This window comes from Calypte anna, chromosome 23, assembly GCF_003957555.1.
Source record: "Calypte anna isolate BGI_N300 chromosome 23, bCalAnn1_v1.p, whole genome shotgun sequence".
NCBI classification, from domain to species: Eukaryota; Metazoa; Chordata; class Aves; order Apodiformes; family Trochilidae; genus Calypte; species Calypte anna.
The window spans coordinates 3383195-3409134 of NC_044268.1; the positions used below are offsets into that span (position 1 = coordinate 3383195).

Here is a 25940-nt window from a genome sequence, read left to right on the forward strand (position 1 = left end):
CCTGCGGGAGGGCGGCTCCGCCCCGCCCCGGGCCGTTCTGATCCGGGACGGGCGGCTCCGAGCCACGGTACCCACCGGTAGAGGCGGTCCCGGTTCCGAGAGGCGGCGGTTCAGCTTCCGGGGTGAGGAGGGGGTGGAGCGGGCACCCGCTGCCATGGCCGCGGGGCTTGAGGCCGCGCTGCCCCCCGGCCCGCCGCGCTGGAGGCCCGGGCCCGCCCGCTGCACGGCCCCGCCGCCCGCCTGAGGCCGCCGAGCTCGCCTCGCCATGCGCCCCTGGTACGTACCCGGTGCTGCCCTGTGCTCCGCGCTCCTCCTCCCGGCGGGCCCCAGCCCGGCCCCGGCGGCACTGAGAGGGCCGGGGTGCTCCGTCCTGACAGCCGGGACGGTGCAGAGCGAGCCCCGCCGGTCGCTGCCCACGCCACGGACCGAGTCTGAGCGCTCCTCGTCCCGCCCGCGGGACGGCGGAGCGGGGATGCGTGGTGAGAGCTTGGGCTGAGCGGCCCCGGGTCCGCTCCTCCTCCCGGGAAGTTTTCCGCCTGCCCCCGTTCCTTTGGGTGCTCCCGCCGGTGCCGGTGAATTCCCTCGAAGCTTAACAAAACGAGGGGTGCAGAAGCGATGGACCCTGAGAGGATTTCCGTTCGTTTCTTCAGAAGGACCTGTTTAACTTTTTGTGCCTGACGGTGCTTCGGGACTTTTTTTCTTTTTTTCTTTGAAACCTGTTTATTAATTGTGTAATAATTCGTGTTTTTGTATTGCGTCACCCAGAGCTGATTTAGTGACTTATGTTCAGTGACACACGAGGCTGTAAAAGAGCCCTGGGCATTAGGAAGTCTGAGAAGGAGCATTATTAATGCTCTCATCAGCTCTGACCTGTGGAGCAAAGCACGGGGCCAAACAGGCTCTGGCTCCGTGTTTCTCAGCACTGCTGTCTTCTTGTCTCTCGCTGTCGGTACCAGCTGGCACCAGCACCCACACAGTGGCACCGTGGGGCAGCTGTACTGGGCTGCTCAGTGCCTGCCTTATGCTCGTGGTGCTGTTCCCTGGGTCAGCCTCTCTGAAGCTGGAATTTCCCAAATGCATCTCTGGGACCCCGTGGATTGTGACTTTGGGGTGTGGGGAGGTTTTACCACTGCAAGTGAGGGAGGGGGAAGGCACAAGGGTGTTGTGGTGGTGTTCAACCCCGGGAACTTTGCTGCTGTGGATCTCATTTCAGTGTCCTGCATCAGGAGCCCAGCTGCTGGGCTAAGTCACAGCAGATAAATCATTCCTTTTCCTCTGCAAATGCTCCGTGCTCTTCATAACACCATCTGAATCTGGAGGCACCAATTGCCAGTGGATGTTTTGTATCTTATATGCTTCTAGAACCCTGCTGCTGCCCACAAAGGCCATGGAGAAGAGGTTGGAAGCCAAGTTCAGCATCAGAGCCCGATTTCTGTCACAGTTCTGCCTGGGAAGACCCAGGGAGCTGAGGAGTCTGCAGCTGCTCTACTTGTGTGTGTGCCTCTGTGCCTTGTGCTTCTCTGCAGGTCAGTCTTTGTTCTCTCTGACACTGCCTGCACTTTTAATTATTTTATTAATTTCAGTTACCTGCTTGAAGCAGGTTAGGGAGTGGTTTGGTGTTTGGTTTTTTTTTTTCAGCCCTGGGATGTTTAAGACTGTCCCAAACACAGGATGTCAATAGTCTGTGTTTACCTACAGGCAGTTGTATGTTTTTTTATTTCCTGTTCAAACTTGAGTAAACCCAACCTCCTTCTCAAGTAAATATTCAAGTTTGTGGCTCCTATGGAAGTCTTCACATAATGGATTGTGTGGGGGCTTATATTTATTTATTTTAAAAGTTGAGGTTCTGACTTTTCAGTGAGACTTGTTATGCTCCTGTGAGTGTTCTCAGGCCACGTTTTCACCAAGGAATGGTATTTTTTCCTATGTGTGCATGTATCAGTCACCAGATCTTAGTTAAGTTTGTTCTGGTTTTTTTTTTTCTCATTTTTTTTTTCCTTCTTCCTCTTTGTTCACGTTGCAATGAGTAATTGGTTCACAGCAGTGGTGACCTCAGTGTAGATCAACCTGTGTGACAGCTGCCAGCTGCTCTCACCTTGCTGGAAGCTTGTTCTGTCTTAATGATAGGAAGATTTGAGCAGGGGGTTGTTTTGCTTTGTTTCTCAGATACATGGAGGACACGTTCTCTGCTCTTCTTTCACCAAACCCTCCTGAACACTCCCCAAGTGACTGATTTGATTAAGCTAATGAGCTGCGTGACCTTAATCAGCTGATTTAGAACCTGGAAAGACATCTCTATCTTCCTGGTCCTAGCAAAGGGTCCTCAGCACTGTGTTTGTCAGGTGGATCTGGTGTTTCCTTGGAGTTTCCTGCTTGGCATTTGCTGGTTTTGGGGAGTCCAGAGCTCGAGCTGTGAATCCTGGCTCAGGGTGGGGGTGTTGGGACAGCGCTGCAGTGTCTGAGGGGCTACAACCGTGCAGGCTGATGAACCTGTGTGGAAACAAACACCACTAGATGTGACATGAATCTCCTGGTACAGTCACTTTTCCCCCTGCAGAGTTTTTGGTCTTGTTTGTGTCACTGAGGCAGCAGAGTTTGTTAAACAGAAGAGGAATTAGAGCTGCCTGGAAATCGGCGTGGCGGTGCGGCATGACGCGAGACGAGCTGTGCTGACATAATTGCTTACATGTGACAGATTAAAAAGTCCAGAGAGTCAAGCCTTTAATCATTAATCTGATATCAGGAGGGATTAACTGCCTGAGCAAGTCTGTGAACCTGAATTTATTAATAGAAACTCTTCTTGTCCATTCCATTCCCTGTGAGCTGCATCGCCAGGACAGGGACTCCCAAGTTCTAAGAGCAGCCTGCTCACTCCTGATTGCCTGCTCACTCCTGATTGCCTGCTCACTCCTGATTGCCTGCTCACTTCTTCCTGGGAGTTACCTGAATTTTTTAGCCATCTGTGTACAGCAATTCAGAAACCACATTGGCCAATTTCAGATAAACATGTCCTAGGGCACTGGAAGAGCTCTGGAAATGAGCTGAATGCTCTCGGCATGGCAGTGTTGTCTCACCTCAAACTTTTCCTTGGGGTGGTGTGAGTTTACTTTTTGGGTTGAAACTCCATGGGAGATTTCAGACAGAAGGTGTGTAAATCTGACCATTGTCCTTCACTTTAAACAGGTGGCTAATCCATTTTAGGAGAAAAAAAATCATTGTATGTGGATACCTTTAATAATCAGGAATAGCAAAACTGTTACACCTGCTGGGGTGTTTGGGATAACTGAATTACAATTAAATTAATCCTCTGCTTTCCCCTGTTGCTTTCTTTGGTCATACAAGGTTATAAAATTGCTCTGACCTTCCCCTTCGTCCTGCACATGGGGATGGTGGATATGGGTATAATGCAACATAAAGCCTGTATTCATTCACAGTCACTGGAATAGTGATATGTTACTGAACTTTGTATGCTGCCAAGGTGTTATGATTTAAATTCATATCCATTTTGATGGGAAAAAAAAGTTTCCCATTTGTTTTGTATTCAACAACTCGATTCTTGATCAGCAGGGAGTTGGGTCTGCAGCATATTCTCCAGCTAAACCACTTAGAGTCCAGAGACTTGGTTTGTAAAGTAATCTTTCAGTGACCTGTTATCCCCTGGGTGCTGAGCACAGCACAGTGTAACAGTCCCATAGGTCATTAATCTATTTTTAGGGAGTCCTTAATCTGCAGAGCTCTGAGTCTTGGAAGCCTTTAATCCATTGATCCCTGTGAGCACTCTGATTTTTCATGCTAAGAAAAATAAAAATCCATATGCAGAGCAGTTACTGCTTTAATGCTGACCTGAGGTCTGAAGTAAATTGGCTCTTAAAAGCCATGTTTGGGGAATCGCTGTTAGAGACAGCACTGCAGTGGAACAGGGGCTGAGGACAGACCATGCAGACCTCTTCTAGATGTAGCAACTTCTGAATTAAAGTAATTTCAGTCTGAAAGTGACTGGAAGGGGGCACTGTTCCCAGAGTTCTCCTTCAAGACAAACTATAAGCAGGGAGGCAATGCTGTTTGCTGTGTTTTCCTGTATGTGGGATTCCTGGGTTCCGTTTCTGCCTCTTAACTTGCTGTGTTACCTCAGCCTTGCCTGACAGTTTTCCCTGAAACAGGAGTGCTTCTGTTTTCTTTTGTTGTAGATGGATTTAGCTCTGGTGCCATCAAGAAGGGAGATGGTCCCATTGGTAGGAGGTGCAGATAGTGATGAAGTTCTATTGCCCACTGCTTTGATTGAAAACTTGTTTTTTTTTTATCTTCCCTCCTGTTTCCCAGATGCAAACTGGAACAGTTCTAAATGCAAGCTGGAGAGGATCCTTTTTGGTGGCCATTTGAGACTGTGGGGAGCTCATCACCTGCAGCTCCTGGAAGGGTTTCATACTGTCCAGTCCTGTCAGACTGCTTGCTGCCAGAGCCCCACCTGTGATGCCTTTTGGTTCTTGGAAAACATGTGCATCCAGGTGAACTGCACGATGCCTGGCACGTGTCAGGCAAACAGGACTGGCTTCTCTGACTCTGTTTTGGTGTTTTTAAAGAAATGGAAAAGCACAGAGCACTTGTTTCCAACAGAAGGTGGTGTGAAGCTCTCGTTTCGCAAGTGGTTGGACTGGGGCATCCCTGTGCAGGGGAAGAAAAGACTGCAGAGGTCATTCCAGAAGCAGAGCTTGGCAGGGAACAGGCTGGCACTCCTGAAAAGGGATATAGCAGCCAACCCCAGCAGCGAGGCTGCACCCACAGACAGCAACTCCAGAAGCAGCCCAAAGGAAGCAGAGCACCTGAAGGATCAAGTGCTGAGGCACTTGGTGGCAGACAAGCCTGCTCCTGAAGGCCATCCAAATCAGAAGAAAGACTCACTGGCACAGGGACAGGATCCAGGGGAGCAGAAAGCCAAAAGCCCATTCCCTCCTAAGAGCAATAATGTGAATAGGTCAAGTGATGCAGATGGTGTGGGCTTGCTGCAGGTGAGTGTGACTGCTGGGGCTGTAGTGGGGCAGCTGGAACCCTCCTGTTCAGCCTTGCTTTACTTAGACTTTGACTTCCAGCTACCTTTCTGGGTGTCTTTTCATCTTCCTGTCAACAAAGCAAGGCCAAGGGTTGGGTTGTTTGGTTTCTTTGGGGGCAGGGTTTTTTACTCCTAGCTGGGATAACTGAGAGGTGAGGGGAGATGGAGGTCATGGTAATGCTTCTCCTTTGTATAATCACACAGTGTACTTTCCAGATGAGCAGGAAAGGCAAGATGTGAGGTCAGTGGGCAAGTGCCTGGGAGATAAAAACTGTTCCCTGGAAAAACACATTTTAGATCCATGAAATAAAATAGGCTGGTTTCCTTTTAGTGTTAAATTGAGGCAGCTGAGTACATTATTTTATAGACTCATGCAGAGTTTCCAGCACACTTCCCATGCCAGCCTGCTTGCATGAGTTGGCATCTTAATGCCAACTTTTTTGTTCTGTTTTTGAAGAGTGCTTCAGTTTTGCAAATCCACAAAGCTTACATTTGCATTGGTTGAATGAAACCAGCTCAGTCTCTATTCCAAGCATGTACAATGTTAACCTTGTAAATCTGGATGTTAAAGAGAAACTGGCTCCTTTGAATTACTACATGATGTTTGTTTTTTTAAATCTGCAAATAGTTCTTTCAGCCTTAACATACAGAAGAGGCCATGCACTGCTTTGTGCAGCTGTTCCTTAAATACCTTATGCCACGTTCCTAGGATTTGGCACTGTTGAAGCTTAAGGCCTTTTGGAAACTTATCTGAATTATTTCTCTCCCTTCTATTCAAATCTTGGTTCCAGGTAGGGCTATGACTGGTCTGAGCCACCACCCTGCAGAGCAGGATGTGGAGAGCAGCCAAGGGACACATCTGAGAGCTCTGGGACAGCCTGGTTGGTGTGTGAAATCACTCACTAAAACTTTACAAGTGTTTGATTTTTCTAGAGCCCCACAGCATTTGGGGCTGACTCAGGATCTCAGCTTTCTCTCTACCCTGCAGTGCTGCAGCATTGCCACCCTGCCTGCTCTTTCCTCCTCCTAAATCTGAGATGTACACAGTGACCCCATTCTCTCAGCTGTCACACGTGCAGTGCCTGAGCAGATTTCTTCACAGTCTTAAATGTCTTCTGCTGCTCTTGGGAAACAGTTGTTGTATCTTCTGCTTGTTCAGTTTTCTCTTGTTTTCCAAGTTGTTTTGTTACTGTTCAGTGCCTTCCCACTAAGCTGGTTGCAAATATTACATTCCATGGATTAATCAGCTTCTGGATATTGCTGAGTACCCAGGAAGCAACTCTCTGGTGGCATTAAGGTGTGCAGCTGGGTTTGCTGGGGAAGGGCTTTTCTTCTCCATACTGGTTTTTGCTAGTAAGAAAATCCATATGTCTTGACATAATGCAGGGTCATCAAAATAAAGAACTTCTTACTCAAGTATGTTGGCTGTGATGGAATTCCTGGCAGTCACATTTTTGAGTTTTAGGATAAGAGGTTTTGAGGAGGAGAAAGAATGAAAAAATCCACCTTAACAGGAGTATCAAGTTGGTGCTGGTTCTACCTAGCCCCAGGCTAATTCCTTGATTATTGAACCATCCAACTTTCACTGGCAGAATATAAGGCAAGCTCTGCAGCTGTCCTTGCATTTCTGACCTGAGAGCAGCTTAATTGAGGCCAAGGATACAACATTCAAGGCTGTGTGCTTGGGACGTGGCCAACCTCACAGGAGGAGATGCTAAAGCAGGGAGTTTTCCAAGTTGGGTTGTTTTTTGGGCTAGAATAAGTAAGTTATCCACACAGACTGAGATCAGTAGAATTTCACCTGGGCTAGATTGGGTCCTGGAGCACTCAGCTTCAGCAGATGAATGCTGTGCAGTTAATGATGGATTCTTAAAAATGGTTTGGCAGATGGGCTTGAAGGAGGGGAGAATACTGGATCATTACTCCATGCAAAGAATATCATACCTGGAAGCATCAAATATCTGAAGTTGGAACAGACATTTAAGGTCAGAGTGGCTCTAACTCCTCTCTAAAAGGGGAGAAATAAATCAATGTGCCTGTTCTCCTCTTCTGTTGACAGACACTGAATGTGTGTCAAGGCAGATCTTTTTCTTTGCTCCTAGGGACTCAGGGAGAAGTGACAGTTTTAGGAGAACATTGCCTCACTAAGTTTTAATTTTCCTCTTGCAGTTCTGATGGCTCCATGGCCATCTGCAAGGTCTTTTGCTAATGTGCAGCTGGTGGTAAGTTGTGGTTTTAGTGTCCATGCTATGGAACCAGAGATGGGTGAAGGAGAGCACCAGATAACCTGCAGTGCCCCTGCTCATCATCCTTTAACTAAGGAAGAGAAACTTGTCCTTTTCCATGAAAGTCAGTGACATTTTCCAGGCACCAGTAGTTTTTGGTTTTTTTTACTACCTCATTTTCAAAATAGTTGTCAAATTTAAAATATAGCAATGCATTTAACAGCCTATCAGGAGAAGTGTTTAAGTGCAGTGTTGCTGATGAGAAGGGTGCTGCAGCACTGCAGCAGCTCTGCAGGCAGATGGGAGAAAGCTGCAGCCTTTAAAGTGGAATTGTTAGAGCAGAGTCAGAGATCTCATTCCTGCACTCACCAGTGTTTGACTCTGCTTCCTGCTGGGCACTTTTGACCCTATGAAGGAGGAGGAAAGTCTCTTCACAACCAGCAGTGACTTCACCTGTGGTTTTGTGCCTTAAGAGTCTTTACAGACACAATACAAATTAACTTAGGTTCAGTGTGGGTCCTGATGCACACAGCTGCTTTATTTCCATCTCAGACAGGGAGTCTTTTCCCAGTCCAGGGGCAGTTAGGGGATGGAATCAAAAGTGTTTGACATTTCTACAGTTACTCAGGCCAATGTGCCACTTCTCTCTTCTTTTCTAAGCCAATAAGATAGGACAGCTGGCAAACTTCTAGTCTCCTCCTCATTTATCTCCAAGAATGAAGTCTTCTGTTCTTTGCTTTAAAGAATTCAGGGTTATGGAGTAAAGATAAGAAACGTCTCAGCTTGCAAGCATTAAAGGCATTTCTGACTGTTACGTTGCCCCAGGCAAAGCTTATCTAATTCAGGCTCTCCACAGACATTTGGCTGTCAATTCATCCTGAAGACTTCTGGGAGGAAGAGCTTCTGTCTTAACTGTAAAGATTATTTTTTTTTTTTCTCTAGGCATTAAAAAGTGAGTCAAGGAAGCATCCGGCTCATGGAAAATATTGCCAAGTGAAGTGGCAGCTGTTCTTGTGACCCATCTGGGCTGATTCTTGCTAAGCAGAAAGTGGTTCCCCATAGTGGTATGAAGTCATGGAGACTTTGTGCCTTTCCTTAGGAGTCTGTCTCAAGTGTCTGAGATCCTGCCTGGCTGTTCCCCTCTTGCTGCACCAGTATTTCTAACTGTGTCTTATTCATAAGAGAGTCAGTATCCCACCCAGACCAGAGGCAATTACTCACCCAAAACTGCAAAAAAACCTTCTTGCAGAGAAGCCTTTGCTGCCTTCATGGCTGCTCCTGGCCTGGCTGGCTGTGGCAGTACTTGGAGGACAGTTTTATGTTTTTACCACTGACACTTGGTGTTTGCTGAAGCCCAGGATGTTGCCCACCATAGTCTAGAGCAGTTTTGCAGTTCCCATTTCCAGGGCTGAATGCCAGCAGCATGGTATTAAAAGCTGGAATATTTCCTTCAAGTTGAGCTGTTGATCAGCTCCTCCAGTGAGGAGGAGCAATGGGCAATTCAGTTCCAAACCCCTTCTCAAGTCAAAGATGGTAAATTGCTTAATTTAAAATATTTAGCAGATGTTCTCAAAATAGAGTCAGCTCAACAAAATGTGCTACACACATGTGCTCTGTGGTGGAAGGTGAATTGTCAAGAGTATTGCCTGGCAGGCTAAGAACTGGAATGGGGCTGGGTCCTGTGAAAGGAATTTTCTGATGAAAGAAAGGAAATTGTTCTTGCCACTTTGATTATTTTCAATAAGGAGACTCATCCTCTGTGGATGTGAGCGAGCTCCCTGCCCTGGTGGCATCTCCTGTGGCATGCACGTGGGGAGCTCTTTGTGTCAGGTCACCTTGCTTTGAAGAATGATTCTGAAATAGGTTTCCTCTTGCTGCTGTTATTTGATTAGCAGGTAAAAATGCCATTGCTTTGTGCTTGCCAACTGCATAGCTTTAGAAACAGGACTGTGGGGCCCAAATAAATCCCAGTTCTTGGTTGCTGGTTTTTTAGCTTCTGTCTTGTCCCACCTCTCAGTTCAACCCCCACTAACTGCAGTTTTGGACCCTTATCTTTCATGTTTGTTGCGTCAGCAGCCACAGTACTTAAGATGCTGTAAATCAATGATCTTACCTGGTGCTCAGCTGAGCTAGAAATGGCCTGTCTGCTGTGGAGGGAGAATATGGGGAAGAAGCAGCAGTAAAACATCCTGCTTCTGTGAGAAACAAACCAGGGACTTCTCAGTCTCCCACTTAGACACAGTAAAACAAAACTAATGCTCAGTGTTCAAACTCAGGCAACTTTTTCTTTTACAGACCCACGCAGGAACTTCTGCACCAGACCCATCAGCTTTGGCCACCTTCTCCAGTCTTGTAGCACAGGGCTCATCAGCCACAGGAGAGACTGAGAAACCTGGGCAGGCAGCTGACACTTTGGTCCATCCTCACTCCTCAGATGTGTTGCCTGCAGTCAGCCCAGTGCCAGGGAAGAGCACAGCAAAGGTGCAGACAGCCACAGCTGTGCCAAGTGGAGTTCCCACAAATGGCAGTGTTCCTACAAGCCAGACCAACACTGCTGCCTCACCAAGTACTACTGCAAACACACCAGGTGAGAACATGCAGTGCTCCTGCAAGTGTTAGCTCTTTAGATTTTGTTGTCAAGCCATTGCAGTATTGAAAAATATGAGATCATTTGAAAAATTATGATACCTTTGAAAATGCACTGAGCTCCCTGCTGCAGCACACATGCTGGTTGGACCTGGTATCTCATGAGGTCTAAGAATGGGACTTTGGCCTCATAAATCTGCATGTGACCATTTGATCTGTTTCCAAGAACAGCTTGAAAATAATGGTGAGATCTGAATTCACAAGCTGAAAGCTGAGTTGTGGTGCAAGGCATAGTCCCCTGGGAACTTTAGTTCTTGTTTTCTATGCATAATTCCTAGGCCAAATAATAAAGAGAGAAAAATAAAGCAAATGGGGAAAGAAGAGAAAGGTGAGGAGTCTGAGAGGTTCTTTTATGAAATTTCAGTTAAATTTCTGCTCACTTTAATGCTAATAACAAGCAGAAAAACCCCTCACTGGCTATGGTTTTCAGGTCTTTACAAACTACCTGTCAGTTTATTTGAAACTAAATGGCAACAGAGTTCTTAAGAAAGGGTTGAAAAGAAAAGTAAAAGGAACAGGTTTGTATTTTTGTGTTACCACAGTTGGAGAGGTAGCTATGCAGTTTAAAAAAAAAAAAAATCTCTTAACCCCCAAGCAATTTTTCAAAAAGAAATACCATGGATTCTTCTTGTATTTGTGAAGATCTGGAATTGCAGCTGGTAAATAGCAGTGTTTGTCTTGCTGTGCCATGAGACTGCAGCCAGGTTCTCTGCTGAAAACCTGTCAGGTAAAACATTTCCTGTTCTCTGGACCTGGGTGGTTCAGGGCCTGAGGGTCAGGAGCTGCACAGTATCTGCAGAGAGAGGTGGCTGAGTCATTTTGGGCTTGTCTTAAAATTGTAAAACCCCAATTGTGCCTTTGCATTAACTGTGAGAGTGAAACCTGAACCAGGAGCTGTAGGGATGTTTACAAAATACATCCATTTGTAGCTGGTTCTTATTCCACAGATTCTGAAACCCAGGTAGGTTTTAGGTATGTTGTTTTGTTGTTTTTTTTTTCCTGTTCCTCTTTCAATTCCTGTTTCTCCCTCTCAGTTATGAAGGAGCTGGTGGTTTCTGCTGGGGACAGTGTGGAAGTGACCCTGCCAAAGAACAAAGTTCAGCTGAATGCATTTGTGCTTCCTGAGCCACCACCTCGTAAGGCTTCTCTGGGAATTCTGCTAAGGGCTTGTTACAGGGAAATGGCAACCAGGCATTATATGTGGCATTAAACTCTTGAGAATGTCTTTTATCAGAGAACAATTTCCTGTAGAAATTTTTCATTCTTCCTCTTGCAGAAAATGGCAAGACACAAAAAACACTGAAAGTGCTACAGAGTCACTGGGCACATTCTCAGAGTGGTGTGTGAGGAAGCAGTGGATCTTCAGCATCTGTTAATGATGGTTGCTGATAGGTGACAAGCTGTCTTAGCAAGTGATCTGTCATTTGGTGGACAGAAATCTGATCTGGGGTGTTGGCATGCTGAGGAACACATTTCTATAAACTCCTCATTTCATCATGCAAATAATTCACAGGCATTAGTAAAATCTGGAGCTCTGTGCACAGTGGCTATGGGAGACTGCAGAGGAGAGGCAAGTGCTGGGCAGCAGCAGGGACAGAGGAGATGAATTCCTCTTCCAAAACTGGCATTATGTTGTGCCTGCAGGATTCGAGGGCACGATTTTTCTCTGTTGGTGTCCTGGAGCTGTGATAGCTCCAAAGCTCTTTAATGCCTTGGAGGCTGAAAGATGGGTTTTGGCTTCAGAGTTAAATGTGTTTAGAAGCAGATTGTGTCTTTTCCTGGGTATATTCCCAAAAAGCTGCAGCCCAAATTCCAAGCTGTCTCATTTCCCCATATTGCAGCAGAATGTGCCTTGTAAATGTTTAATACCTTTGCTTTTCTTTAGCATGGCAGGAAGGCAGCCTTTCAAAAACTAACAGCTGGGCTTTTTTTTTTTTTTTTAAGGAACTACTTATTCCTATGAGTGGGAATTGATTACTCATCCAAAAGACTACAGTGGAGAAATGGAAGGGAAGCACTCCCAGACCCTTAAATTGTCTAAGGTAAAGCTTTTGCTGCTTTGTATCCTGTTGTATTAAATGCCAAGGGGAGAACATGAAGACTGTGGCAGCCAGGAAAGACTCGTATGTGATTTCAGGATGAATAGGAAATTGAATGATGGGCAGGCAGCCAACATTTGACTGCAAGCCCTCTTCTAGGCCTTTTGTGAAAAGGAGATTGATCTGGCACAAGGGAAAGAAGAAATTGATTTCTGGACCTAAAAAGCTGCCTACAAGCACTGTGTCAAGCCATACAGATGGCACAATTTAATGTTAACAAAAGGTTGTGAATATTCCTGCTACTGAAACAGTGCAGTGTGGGCTGTTCAGGTCTGTAGGCTCGTGCTACCCACTCAGCAAGGGACTTTCTGATTCCACTAATGACTGCTGGGGAGTACCTTGTAGCACACCCCTGGCTCCTGCTCTAGCAGTGAAAGGTTTGCTGGTTTCTGCACATGGAGATTCTTAACAAGGGAATGGCTTTAAATACTGTTGGAATTACATTTCTGTATTTGAAGCATTCCTTTGTACATATTGGATTCTGCTGCACTCAGGAAAAAATACAGTGCTGCCAAGACTCTGGTCATGATATCATGGAGAGAAAAGCTCTTCAAAAGGAGTGTCTGTCTCTGCCAGGGTTTCAGCCTTTTGGTGACCATGATTGTTGCCCAGCACCTAGTCCTTCACTTTCTCATCTTGGTTCCATAGTGAATGATGAAGGGGTGACTGCTTGACTTGTGTCAGCTAGAAGGAAGAGAAGAAATCCTTCCCTCTGTAAAAACATAGAAGAAGAGATTTTCTTCTCTGGCAAGCAGCCTTTCTCTTCTCAAATACAATCTGCTGGTACAGATTCCTGTGGCCAGACAACCTGAACTAATCTCTTTTATCTCTCTTCTGCTTGCCTATTGTTGCTAGAAAATAAAACTTGGCTGACAATCCTGAGGCACCTGTGTTAGAAAGAAATATTAGTCTTTGGTTTCTGCACAGCCATTGTAAATTAAAAGATTTATAATGCCATGTTGGCATGGGAGCCTTCCTCTGCTCTGCCTGGGTTGAAGCATAGCTGCCTGTGTTCTATGTTGTTAATCTGCAATGGTGCCAGAGCCTGGTGTCCTCACCTTCTAATAGCTCCTGACAGGGTGCTGCCATCCTAAAGATAAATAATTTTTTGCATTTATTTCCAGCTGACTGTTGGCCTGTATGAATTCAAAGTCATTGTTGATGGGGAGAATGCACATGGAGAGGGTTATGTGAATGTTACTGTGAATCCAAGTGAGTTGTTGGAATTCTGTCTTTTCTTAACTTCATCTCTCTGACACCTGTATCATGGTGTTTTGCTTATTTGACTGGACTTGGGTTTAACAAAGTGAAAATTCCTTGTGCTGTGAACTCAGTGTATATACACATATGAAGTCATTTCTTGAGATGTGGCCCTATTGTGAGTACACACTGCTGGTTCTGCTATGCTGCATGCAAGCCAGCCACTCAAAGAGCTGGAATACTGCTACCAAAGTGAAGAGCCTCACCCTGGAAGGTCACTGCTTCAACAAAACCTGGCTCTGCAGCTGGTTGTGCAGTTGGCTGCAGTTGGGAGGATGGGAGCCTTGGAGCTGTGTGACACAGCAGTCCTACCCTTGGTACTCCCTGACTGCAGGGACTGGGGGGCAGATGGCCCTAGGGAGAGGGAGGAGGATGCACAATGTGTATACTGCTCCTGGACCACAAAGGCAGGGTGGTTTTGCAGAGTTCCTTGGCCAGGGCTTTGTGTTGTGATTTGCCTGTAGGTGATGTTGTAAGAGCTTGGTTATTTTTTGCAGAGCCTCGGGTGAATCAGCCTCCTGTTGCCATCGTGTCCCCACAGTTCCAGGAGATTTCACTGCCAACCATTTCAACTGTGATTGATGGCAGCCGTGAGTACCTGCTGGTTCACAGGCAGGAGTCTAACAACCCTGGTTCTTGTGTGTTTGCTTCTGGGCTGGCTCTTTGGATAGAGGTTAAGAGGAACTGGCTGTGACACTATCAAAAACCAGTGAAAGAAGGCAGCCCCTCTTGCCAGGAGAAGGGAATATGCACAGGACAGCATCTCTCCGTGTTTCCTTGTGAAGGGCATTAGCCTGAGCCAGTCTTCTAGAAAAGGAAAAGCTCTAGAGGTTGCTAAGAGTAGAAAAATAATACTGTCAGTTAAAATCACCAGCCTCTTATGTGAAGCATCAAATGTTTTCCTTTGCTTTTCCTAAAAATGCTATGTTTTTCTAGCATACCACCTGAACTGCTCCTACAGCTTTTCAGGAGTTTCTTTATGTTGAGGCTGTCTTACCCCCAGGTAGTATTATGTTGTTAGTCTTTTGTTTTATCTTTGTCAGTGCACGTTTAAAGCTGGGATTAAAGGTGTTGGAGTTACCTGTGAAACAGGGTATGGAGAGCAAGGGTGTGGGCATCACAGAGACCTCTGGGCTTGGACCAAAAATGCTTTTGCCCACTAAGCCCAGCACTGAAGTGGCAGAGTAAACATGTGGGGGTTGTGAAGCGTCATTTTCCAAGTTCTTTTTTGTGCATTTTCTTCTGTAATTGAAACAGAAAGCACTGATGATGATAAAATTGTCAGCTATCACTGGGAAGAGCTGAAGGGTCCTCTGCGGGAAGAAAAGGTTTCTAGTGATACTGCTGTACTGACACTGACCAACCTGGTACCTGGGAACTACACCTTCAGGTAGGTTATATCTGGAAGAGTTGGTCAGTTCTCATCCTTTAAGAATAAAACTTAAAATATTTCTGAAGTGCTAGTCTGGTAGCAGAATGACAGGGGGAGAACTCAATTTTGTGATGTCCTCTCTCTCTCTGCACTTCATTTCTCACTGCAAGAGAGAAGCTGTCCAGCTGCTTTTTGTTCTTAAGCTGTAGCACTGCTTTGAGGTGCTGGCAATGACTGGTCTGCCCGTGCTACACCGTGTCACTTGAAATGTCAAAACTAAACTGTTTGAATAAGGGCTTAGGAGGAAATGCAGTCTTTAAATCCACTTTCTAAATGCAGTGTGTTTGTCACAGATAAGTGAATGATGCTGTGGTTTTCTGCATGTACCTGAGTAATAGATAGTGGGTGATTTTACTTTAATGTTTTTTCTGCATGTTTTTCTTTTGATCTGTATTTTGGGGTGATGCCCCTGTGCTGCATCAGCAGATCCATTTAAAATAAACCTGAATACCTATAACTGAATGCTGCTTTTCTCTTAGGCTGTTGATGTATAAACAAATCAGACTGGTGTTCAGATCTAGATTTTAAAAAATCAGTTCAGTTTTGCAGTACTGGCTTGCCTGAAGAGGCCAGACCTCCTGTGGGTTAGGAGTGAAGTTCTGTGTCTGTGTTAATGCTCACCCCTGGTGGGAGGGGGTTTGTTCCATCACAGCTGTGGTGTAAAAGCTGATGCTCTTGCACTAGCATGGTTTTATCTTGGAACTGGTTGGTAGATGTCAAGTGAGATGGACACAACTGTTGAATTTCTTGTATTGTTTTGAGACTGATAATTGGGCATTTGGGGGAAGTGTCTCTTCAGAAAAAAGAGTTGCCTCGAGCCATAGGATTTTTCTACTCCTCAAAAAAATTATTATCCTGTCCTTAAAAGCATCTTCAGTTTCTAAATCTGATTTGTGCTTCAGTTAACTCTGTCATTTTTTTTATCCAGCTCTGGTAATCATGACCCTTCTCTGCCTTCTCCTTTTTGTTCCCCTCCTCAGTCTCACAGTTGTGGACTCAGATGGTGCCAGCAACTCCACCACTGCAAACCTGACTGTGAACAAAGCAGTGGATTATCCCCCAGTGGCAAATGCAGGCCCAAACCAAGTGATCACCCTGCCTCAGAACTCCATCACTCTCTATGGGAATCAGAGCACTGATGATCACAGCATTGTCAGCTATGAGTGGCTGCTCAGCCCTAACAGCAAAGGGAAGGTGATGGAGATGCAGGTCAGTGCAGGTCTCCAGTGTTCAACATAGATTACTTGCTAGCTTGCTTTTTTCTCTACTCAGACCATTTTTTTTATTGTCTTCTAACAAATATCCCTTATGCAGAGATGCATGTGCTTGCTACAGAGCAAGCATGTGGTGATTAAATAGGTACATAAAAGTAAATCCCCATGAAGCTGCTGTTGGCTTAGTGGCTGAGCTGATGCACCAGTCTAGCCACAGGTTTTCAGTAGCATCCAGCTGTCTTTTTTAAGCAATGCAGTTTTCATAAAGCTGAAGGATGGAGGGTTAAGAAAACTTGATGGGTTGGATTCTGATGTCCCATACATCTGCAGGTCTCAGCAGAACCCATGTATCTCAGTTTAACCCATTTGGCTGCAAGGGAACTGTGTTCTTTGTCTCTTCAGCTGCTGACTTCTCAGAACATCAAACACAATGGACTGGATTTTTTGAGTTGAACTTTGCAGACACTGGCCAGGCACTCCTCAGACCTAAACAGTAAAAGCTGAAACTTATTTCCATCTCATCATTTTTCTTCCACAGATTGTTGCTACTGTCAAATTTATGGAATAAGAAGGTCCATGATTCAGGTTTACAGTGTGTATGATTTGTACAGGGCTCCCCAGAGGCTTTGATTGAGTTGCTAACTATTGAACCTCAAGAAGTCTGACCTCCTCTGTGGCATTGCTTTACCTTCCACAACAGTGTCCTTGTTGCTGTCCATAAATTCTGCTCTGAGTGCCTTGCATGTGTGAGTGGCACAGATGTCTGGCCCTGTAGCAGGAGTTCATAGTAAACCCCTAGAATCTGCTGATAATGGTTGTTTTAGAAGCAGAGGCTTCTGGTTTATCATCATCTGTGTCAGGATTCTTTTTACCATGAAATCTCTTTCCTCAAAGGGGGTGAGGACACCAGTCTTACAGCTCTCTGCAATGCAAGAAGGTGATTACACTTACCAGCTGATAGTGACTGATTCTGCTGGGCACCAGTCAACTGCAGAGGTTACTGTGATAGTCCAGCCAGGTAAGCTGCCTCTGGCTGCTTTTTCTGCTTTTCCATTCCAGGGCTTACAGGTGAGCATCAATCTATCAGCCCACTTTTAGACTTTTGTGCTGCTTTCAGAAAAGCTGCTCAAATTTAGGACCATTCTGGGCTGGTAAATCACTGTAAATGAACAAAGGAATGTTTCTAGGAATATTGCCTTTCTCAGCTGTTGTTTATTTTACACAGTGTAGTTTAATTGACATTATCCTGGCATAATGGCAGGATTGTATTTCCAAGCAGCTTTCTCTGCTCACAGTGCCAGGTCCTGGGGCAGAAGCAGGAAGAGTAGAGTAGGACTTAGAGAATGAGAGCAAAAATCAAAGCTTCTAGATTTCTTTCTCATGTTATTGCAGATGTGTGAATGAAACACTGATCTGAACTCCTAACTGCTTTCAGCCTCGCTTCCCCTACACAAAAAGTTGAGATAGTGAGCAAGAAATGTGCTAGGGATCATGGAGAAGGTTCTTACTGCTGGGTTCTAAGCTCCCCCTTTTATGGCGTGTGTGTATGAAAAATATTGCATCCTTTTTCAGAGAACAATAAGCCCCCAAAGGCAGATGCTGGTCCAGATAAAGAATTAACTCTTCCTGTGGACAGCACCACTCTAGATGGCAGCAAGAGCTCAGATGACCAGAAGATAGTCTCCTTTCTTTGGGAAAAAACACGGTGTGTGTCATCTTCCAGACTGTTCTTACGCAAGTATCCAGGTCCTTTATGTAAAACAAGACACACCCCCACATGCCTCCCATCTGCTAAATCCTGCTCACATTTGGCCTGACAAGCTTTACCAGTGACTTATGACCAGTGATTTATGTTTAATCAGAGAGGTGGAGTTTTGTTTGAGCCTTAGAAATAGTTTTGCCTTCGCCTCTAGGCCTGGTTCCCATTCTCAGTGTGGCTGAGAGCAACCACGTTTGATCCCAGCAGTGTAGTGCAGTGTGTTGGAGGGAGGCAGAGCTCTTCTTGTTGCCATTACTTCCCTTTAGACTCTTAAATTCCCTGAAGGGCTTTAGGGAAGTCAGGTAAAATCCTATGAGCAACTTGCAGTAGCTTTTTTCTTTTAGCTAACGTGAATTCTGTGCAAACTCATATAAATGAGGGGCCTATTTTTGCTCTGTACCTGTTCATAAAAATATTGCCTTATTGTGCATTTCACAAGCCAGTTTTGCTGAGAGTACCACTTTTTGTAAACCTGACTTAGATGTTGGTATCAGTGCTCCCCTCATTAAAACAATAACACTAAACCACCAGAAATTATACTTTCTGTTCTGAATGCTGCCCTTACTCTTTTGGTTATCTTGCTGTAACCAGAAAAAAACCAATTTTGCTTTTTGGCACAGGCTGTATTTCCAGGCAAGTGTCTGTCTGCATCCCTATAAACTCTGCTGGAGGCTTCTGTTTGGTGTGAGGCTTTGCAAACCTGATCCTCTTTTGCTTTGCTTAGGGGCCCAGATGGTGTCAAGCTGGAGAATGCCAACAGCAGCATTGCCACTGTAACAGGTCTGCAGGTTGGATCATATGAGTTCACTCTGACAGTTAAAGATGAGAGGAACTTGCAGAGCCAAAGCTCAGTCAATGTCATTGTCAAAGAAGGTAAGTCTGAGCCACCTCTGCAAAGCCTGTGCTCAGAGGTGTAAGGAATGGGTGAAAATGATGTGGAGAGCACTGGAATGTCCTCCTCTAAGTCAGGGGTGTTGCCTTTTTTAGGAGGTATGGTATCTTCAGTTGAATTTTGCAGTGCCTCATTTCCCTTCTTTCCTCCCAGGGATTTCTGGGTTTCAGTGGAAATCTAATGCAGTATTTTTTTGGCTGGGTGTTCTCAGGTTTTTTTTCTCCAATTGCTTTCTCTCTGTTTGCTTAGAGATCAACAAGGCACCAGTTGCAAAGATCTCTGGTAATGTTGTCATCACCTTGCCCACAAACACAGCTGAGCTGGATGGGTCGAAGTCCTCTGATGATAAGGGAATTGTCAGCTACTTGTGGACCCGGGATGAGGGCAGCCCTGCAGCTGGGGTGAGGTTTCTTTTTTAAATGATGGTCTACAGCATCCCAAAAGTCAGTGGGAAGAAGTGTTGACAGCTCCTGAGGAAATACAGGGTTTATTGTTGCACCCCTTGCCTTGTAGTGATATCCTTAAGTATGATGATGTATCATGCTGGTTCAGTCTTTTGTTTCCTGATGCTTACTTTGCTCTGCCTTCCAGGAAGTCTTAAATAATTCAGACCATCATCCTGTCCTTCTCCTGTCCAATCTGGTAGAAGGGACCTACACATTCCACCTCAGAGTAACAGATGCCAAAGGAGAGAGTGATGTAGAAAGGAGCACAGTGGAAGTCAAACCTGGTGAGTCTGGGGTTTGTGCTGTTACCACAATGCTGTAATCTTGTTTTCAAAGCAGGAACTTTCTGGAAAAGCTGTTAGAAACCTGATTTGTATCCAGACTGCTAAACAGAAGTTCTAATGATCTGTATTATCTACATTCTCACTAGATCCTAGGAAAAACAACCTGGTGGAGATAATTCTGGATGTTAATGTCAGCCAGCTGACTGAGAGGCAGAAGGGAATGTTCATCAGACAGATTGGTGTCCTGCTGGGGGTCCTGGACTCTGACATCACTGTGCAGAAGATCCAGCCCTACACTGAACAGAGGTAGGGCTTGAGTGGATGCAGAGGGAGGGTGCTGGAGTTGTGTGCCAGCCTTGTAGTCTTACATGATCTGTTCTGCATGTACCACGTTGTCACAGCAACAGCTGCACATCTCTGTAGAGACAACACTCTCTGTTGTTGCTGTAGTTGTGTTTGAGGACTCCTGAATGTGCATGTCAGTGGGATGGCAACAGGCTAACCAGGGGCAGAGTGGTAACCTGTTCCTACTAAAAGTGGAATAGTTTTGAGGTAGATAAAGCCCTGAAAAAGATCGAAGGGACATGCTTGAAGTCATGCAGCAAGTCAGCAATAAATCTGCAGTTATAGTTTCCACTTTCCTGAGTTCAGTAACGTGTTGATTCCTGGGTGTCCATGTTGCCTGCTGTAGCACTAAAATCAGAATTCATTGTCCATGCAAACCTAAAGAGCTCAGAAGAGAAGAGACAGTGTTTTCTGTTTTAATACTACCTTTATATCTGCCATGACCAGGGCAGTTGCCACTATTCTTCACTAAGGAAGGGATTGTTGTTATTAAAACTTCATCTGTTTACATCTTTAAGTAGACAGGAGGGGAAAGTGTTAGAAAAGAGCAGAGATTATTCTGATTAAGTCCCTCTAAAGACAGACTGGGAAGAATGGTGCTCTACGTGAGAAGCAGCAGATAATAATAATAATTTCTGTCTGATTTCCAGCACGAAGATGGTGTTTTTTGTACAGAACCAGCCTCCTCATCAGATATTCAAAGGAAGAGAGGTAGCCTGGACCCTAAAAAATGAACTACGGAAGCAGCAGTCAGACTTCCTCATCTTCCGGGCATTAGAAATTAACACAGTCAGTAAGTAAGAGTCACTGTGGTAGAAACTCTCATCTTTTCCCTTCTCAGGTGCCTGCCAGAATAAGGACCCTTGAGAGTGCTAAAAACTGGATGTGCGCACATCCACTCCCTCCAGTAGCTTTCCTGTGTCAGTAAACAGGAAACAAAAAAACCAGCCTGGTAGGCTGCACTGAATCGTGGTTTTTTTACTAACTGATTCTATTTGCTCTTCAACTTCATAGAAAAGGTTGCTTGTGATGTTGCTGGGGGTATAAGCATTCACACAATCAAAAGCAGATTCATACTTCTGAAACTAAAATACAGTGTGAATGGAATACAGCCAAGAGAGTGAGTGTCACACTGGAAGCAGTGACTCTTGGGAGCTGTCAGCATGCTTGTTTCCTCTGCAGCACATGCATCTGTCTGGAGGAAATGTTCCCTTTTTACAATTATTTTACAATATTCCATTAGTGCTGTTTTTCTTTCATGAGCTCTACCCTATGAGGCTCATTTGCTGATCAGCTAGATACTTTAAACTAGATTTATGTAATTATTTTAATCACATTCCTAATCTTACAGTTTTGTAGCCTTCAAAAGCCACTCTTCAGTTCTGTTTGGTCCCTGTAGTGGATCTATTTGTTTCTTCTCTGTCTCACAAGCTGGGTTTGGATTTGAAAATCAAAACCTTGTTTGAAAACATTTACTTCAATACACAGATTCCAAAGCTTTTGTATCAAAATCATGATTTACGAGGCAAAATTTTCTTAGCGTGTTATGTGTGTTAGGTTGTTGGTGAAGTGTCAGTTTGCAGCTTGGCCGAGTGACAAGACTGAAGGTAGAGCCTTACAGGGGTTGAACTTTCCTGTCCTGTTTTTGTGAGTGACTTGGTTCACATGTCTGCTTTTGGCCCCTGTCAGCCTGTCAGCTGAACTGCTCCGAGCACGGGCGCTGCGACTCCTTCACCAAGCGCTGTGTCTGTGACCCCTTCTGGATGGAGAACTTCATCAGGGCACAGATGGGGGATGGTGAAAGCAACTGTGGTAGGTGCAGCCTCCTCAGGACTGTTCATCTTCTCAATGCAAACTGTGTTTGAGACCCAGGGTGGGCAGAGCCAGGGGCACCTGCCTTCTCCCAGTGTCTCCGACACGAGGCTCCCACAAGGAGATGATCCCTGGTCTCCTGGCACATTCCCTTCTAGGCAGGGGACACTTGACAGGGAAGCTGCTCCTCTTCAGAGCCTCTCAGTGAACACTCACCAGGAGTTGAGTCCATTCTTGGTGTATAAATCACCTTTTCTGTCGTGCCCCTGCAGAGGTTTTCCTGCCACAGGAAAGCACATTCTGTAAATCACCTTATATTGAAAAATGTCCTCAGCACCCTGGATCTCAATCCCCTGGCACCCGTAGCTGCTGTCAGTGGTGGATGCCAGCCTCTAAGTCTGCTGGGAGTCAGGCCTTTCTTTTTTTTTTCCTCAAGAACAGCCATGTGAAGCACACACTGTCAGCTGTATGAGGTGCCAGAACATCTTTATCTCTGGTGTGTTTTGCTTTCAGAGTGGAGTGTGCTGTATGTGATCATTGCATCATTCCTCATTGTGGTTGCCTCTGGAATCTTATCCTGGATGGTGATCTGCTGTTGCAAGAGGTGAGACTGAGGCTGTAACCCGCACTCTCTCAGTGCTGCAGAGACAAGTTGCTTCATTAGGAAGTGAAAGATTCAAACCCATCATCCCAGCAGCTCAGCCCTGGGGTGTTCTTGTCATGCTGAAATGCTGAAGTCCTAGAACTCTGGGTTCAGTTAAGAACCAAGCTTTGGATTAGCCTATAAATGTGCAGCTAAAGAAATGTTTTGAGTGGTTTCCTTTGTAATACAAACATAATCTGAAATAAGCAAGTACTCTCTCTTTGAAGATCAGAGTTGCTTTTTCTTCTGGCTTTTTTAGCAATGGACTGCCTCTAAATTCCTTTGCTTCCCCTTTAGACGAAAAGGGAAATCCAGAAGAAAAAGCAAATACAAGATTCTGGATGCAACGGATCAAGAAAGCCTGGAGTTAAAACCAAATCCCAAAGCAGGTAAAACATGAGAGGGAAGAGCTCAGCATTTCCTGAATGCTGACTAAGAACTCTTCTCCTCAGTGGACTTAAAATCACAGAGTGAAACAAACGTGATGTTAGGCACTGACAGACAAGTCTCAGAAGATCTAAGAGCTTGTTTCAGATCTATACAGAGGGTATTTAACCAAAGAGATGGGTAACTTGGCTTAGAAACTGGGACTGAAACTGGTCCTGATGTTTCCTTATCCAAGTAGTAAGTGGATGCCTGTAAATTGTGCAGGGACTGGCCTGGTTCAGGAAGCCCAAAACTGGGTCTTGTCTTCTCTTGCTCTAAGGTTTTCCACTGGGTTCTCCTGGTTTGCTTCCTTCCAATATACAATTCCTTTGCTGTGCTCTACAGCAAAGCATTAGTTCAGTGGCACCAAGCATTTCACTAAACTGGTCAACTTTGGCCTCTGGAGGAACTGGGCAGACCATGATGTTTATTTCTGCACCTCCTACTCTCCCACCCCAAATGACTTGTTCATAAATTTATTAATTTTTGTCCTTGTGAGCATCAGGCTCTGGAAGTTTCACATTTTAGCTCATCCCTGATTTTTGCAGGAATCAAATGCTTATCTTAGGAGGGAGTCTTGAAGTGTCATTGTGACCTCTGGCATCCCAGAGTATCTGAAACTTGATCACTTTGGCCTTGGCATTCGAGGGAGTGACAGGCAGAGGAAAGGCTGATCAGGCAGCCCCTGGTGGGAAAAGGAGACTTAAAGAGGGAATGGAGCAGGGTGAGGTGGCTGAGCAGCATGTTTTAGTATTTAAAGTGGTTTAGAATTTGAAGTATTTTTAACTTGGGAATCTCTCTCCTTCAAAGGTGGCAGACAGAAAGCCCAGGTCCTCAACACAAGCCTGATGCACTCAGAGTCTGAACTGGACAGTGATGAAGCCATCTTCACATGGCCTGACCGTGAGAAGGGGAAGCTGCTCCGTAGCCAGAATGGCTCCTTGGGCAATGGACAAGTGATGCTCAAAGCCAAGAACCAGAGGGAGGAAATCCTATAGCTCCCCTCAGGGGAGAAGGCTGCTCCTGTCCTACAAGGGCCTCTGGAGGACAGTTTGGTTAGGACAATGCTGCTAACTTGTTTCACAGAAAATAACTTGGGTTTTGTGGGTTTCTTTTCAGTTAAAACTGGTTGTACTTGAATTTGAACTTAAAGGGAAATCAAAGGGAGGAGAAAGCAACTGTGAAGCCCAGGGGATGGATCAGAACAGAGCTGGCACCTGGAGAGCAGCAGGACAGAACCACTTGGAGCAACTGTGAATGTACAGGACCCTCCTAGCCCACCTCAGGCTGCAGTGGAGGAACCTCCTATGGACTTCCAGCTCACTTTCCTGGGAGCTCTGTGGAGAAGGAGGGTCTTTGTTCTTTGAGCTGTGCTCTGAGCTCCCTTCAGGTCCCAGTAGCCCACCATGGGCAACTTTCACTGTCAAACAGCTTTCTTCTCTGCTAGTCCCACCTTCCCTAATGGTTTTAAGCACTATGTTAATTTAGATTTGTCTTTTCACATGCACTTACTTGGCTGCTTTTGGTGGGAAGAGGAGGGGGGGGTCTAAACACTATGGGTTGCACTTCATCAGTTTGCTCACAGGAGAGGGTTTTGTAGCTGTTCTAAGTTTCTGTCTGGGTTTTCTCCCTGAGAGTGCTGATGGCATGGTGCCTGCTCAGCTGGGAAGAGCTGACTTGTCTGCAGTGATTGGCTGGGTTAGGAGACCCCCTCTCAGGAAGCTCTGCTGGGTACCAGAGCTGGGAGGGGTCACCCATCTCTGGTACCTGTGTCTAACATCTGGCTTAATTCCAAAGCTGTGAGATGTTGTTCAGTGGCACCAGCACCTTCTGCTGGTTGCCAGACCATCCCTCAGTCTGGACATTAACCATATCTCAGTTTGGAAACACAAGATACTGTGGGGGTTTGGGTTTTTTGGGGTTTTTTTGGGTTTTTTTGGGTTTTTTTTGTTTTCCTTCTCAAAATTTGCACAACCTTGGTAAAGGGGCTCATATCTCCAGTTCCCAGCAGCTGGTTTCTCCCTCTGGTTGGCAGCTCTGTGGCCTCCTGTTGTCAGGGCTGAAGAGCCCTGCGTGTGCTCCTCCTGCAGTGCAAATTCTGCACTGGTTGGTGGAAGAGGGAACTCTGAGTCCCTGTGGGCAGTGTGGGGTGTGCCAGCAGCAAGTGGCCCATACCCTCTCCTTCATCTCCTTTCATCAATTGCACCCCTGCCCTCAGGCAGCAGTTGGCCTCTTGCTGGCATGAAGGATGCCCCTGCTCCTCTGTGGATGGGTGGGCAGTTTATTGCCTTTCTTTGTGTTTAATTTAAAAACTGGAAACTTGTTTCATTGGCTTTTTTGTTTGTTTGTTTGTTTGTTTTTGAGCTGTGGAAGCCTCAAGGCTTTAACTCCCTGGGTTGTATTTATATTGCTGCACTACTGATTTGTGTTGAGCTAGATGAAGATTAAACACTATTGAATGCAAGGGAATGTTCCCTCGCTGAATGTAGTCGTGGCTGCTGCTGAGTTTATTTCTCTGGGCATTCAGATCTCTGCCTCAGGCACCAGCACTGGAGCCTGCAGCTCTCCTGGGTACCCAGGCACTGGGATTCCCTCTCAGTTGGGGACCACACAGAGGGAAGGCTGGAGCTGGGTGTTGGGTCAGACACTTCACTGTTGTGTTTCCCTTCGTTTGGGTGCAAGATGAACAGATGATGAGAAAATGAGATTTATTGAAACCAATAAATCTGTCAGGGTTTAACACTGGCCTGGCAATTAAACCGAGTACCAGAGGCTCTCTGTTAATCTCTCTCCTCCTTGATAAAGAAAGGAGAGAGAATAAGGGAGAGAGACTGATGGGTTGGAAACTAAACTACACAACTTTAATGAAACAGTAATGATAAATAGGAAAAATTACTAAATCTATACAAATATACAGGAAAATGGAAACCACATTCCTCCTCCCTTTTCCCCAATAACTCTCACGTCACCACCGAGGCTGCAGGGCAGCCCTGGGAAAGTCCAGGCTGGAATCCTGGAGTCGGCAGCAGTTGGGAACTGGAGGCAGGAACACACAGATATGGGCTGGCACGGATCAGGAGCACAGGCAGAGGAAGGGATGGAATCCTTCCAGGATGCCGGGTGAAGGAAGGGAAGCAGGAAGGGCAGGAAGCTGGAAACTGGAAGCAGGAAATCAGGAAATCCTGGGCTTGACCAGATGTGGTCCTGGGACTGTGCCTGGAAGTGGTTTGTGCTGCTAGAGGAGAGTGATTGGACTCCCTCTGGTTCTGGTCCTTGGGGCGCCTGATCTCTTTGTGCCCATCCCGGGGAAGCTTCCCCTGGTGTAGATGGGGGCTGGGGGCAGTGGTTCAGCCATCAGGTGTCTGTGCCTGCAGCAGGCCAGCAACCCCAGCTTCTTGGAGGAGAGGGAA

General features: G+C 45.8%; 1 protein-coding gene across 2 annotated transcripts; it reads left to right on the plus strand.

The window, feature by feature from the left end:
* Window positions 1-25018, plus strand: KIAA0319L (KIAA0319 like). Of its 2 annotated transcripts, none has more exons than XM_030464592.1 (21): window positions 1-122; window positions 1363-1526; window positions 4321-5006; window positions 9568-9859; window positions 10953-11054; window positions 11863-11960; window positions 13142-13229; window positions 13775-13867; window positions 14535-14667; window positions 15690-15918; window positions 16818-16941; window positions 17496-17628; window positions 18407-18555; window positions 18824-18975; window positions 19166-19304; window positions 19451-19610; window positions 20300-20442; window positions 21339-21461; window positions 21975-22065; window positions 22402-22493; window positions 23341-25018. In XM_030464592.1, the coding sequence occupies exons 2-21, from the start codon at window positions 1388-1390 to the stop codon at window positions 23526-23528; spliced, it is 3354 nt and encodes a 1117-aa protein (XP_030320452.1). In that variant the 5' UTR covers window positions 1-122; window positions 1363-1387; the 3' UTR covers window positions 23529-25018. The 2 variants fall into 2 exon arrangements, with proteins under 2 accessions (XP_030320452.1, XP_030320451.1); XM_030464591.1 differs by lacking the exon at window positions 1-122 and adding an exon at window positions 208-276.
* Window positions 25019-25940: the final 922 nt, after the last annotated feature.

Bases quoted from the DNA above. Each gene is read 5' to 3' on its own strand.
- KIAA0319L (XM_030464592.1), top strand. From the start codon at position 1,388: ATGGAGAAGAGGTTGGAAGCCAAGTTCAGCATCAGAGCCCGATTTCTG. The intron at 15,919-16,817 runs GTCAGTGCAGGT...CTTTCCTCAAAG, and splicing joins GGAAGGTGATGGAGATGCAG to GGGGTGAGGACACCAGTCTT. The intron at 20,443-21,338 runs GTAAGTAAGAGT...GGCCCCTGTCAG, and splicing joins ATTAGAAATTAACACAGTCA to CCTGTCAGCTGAACTGCTCC.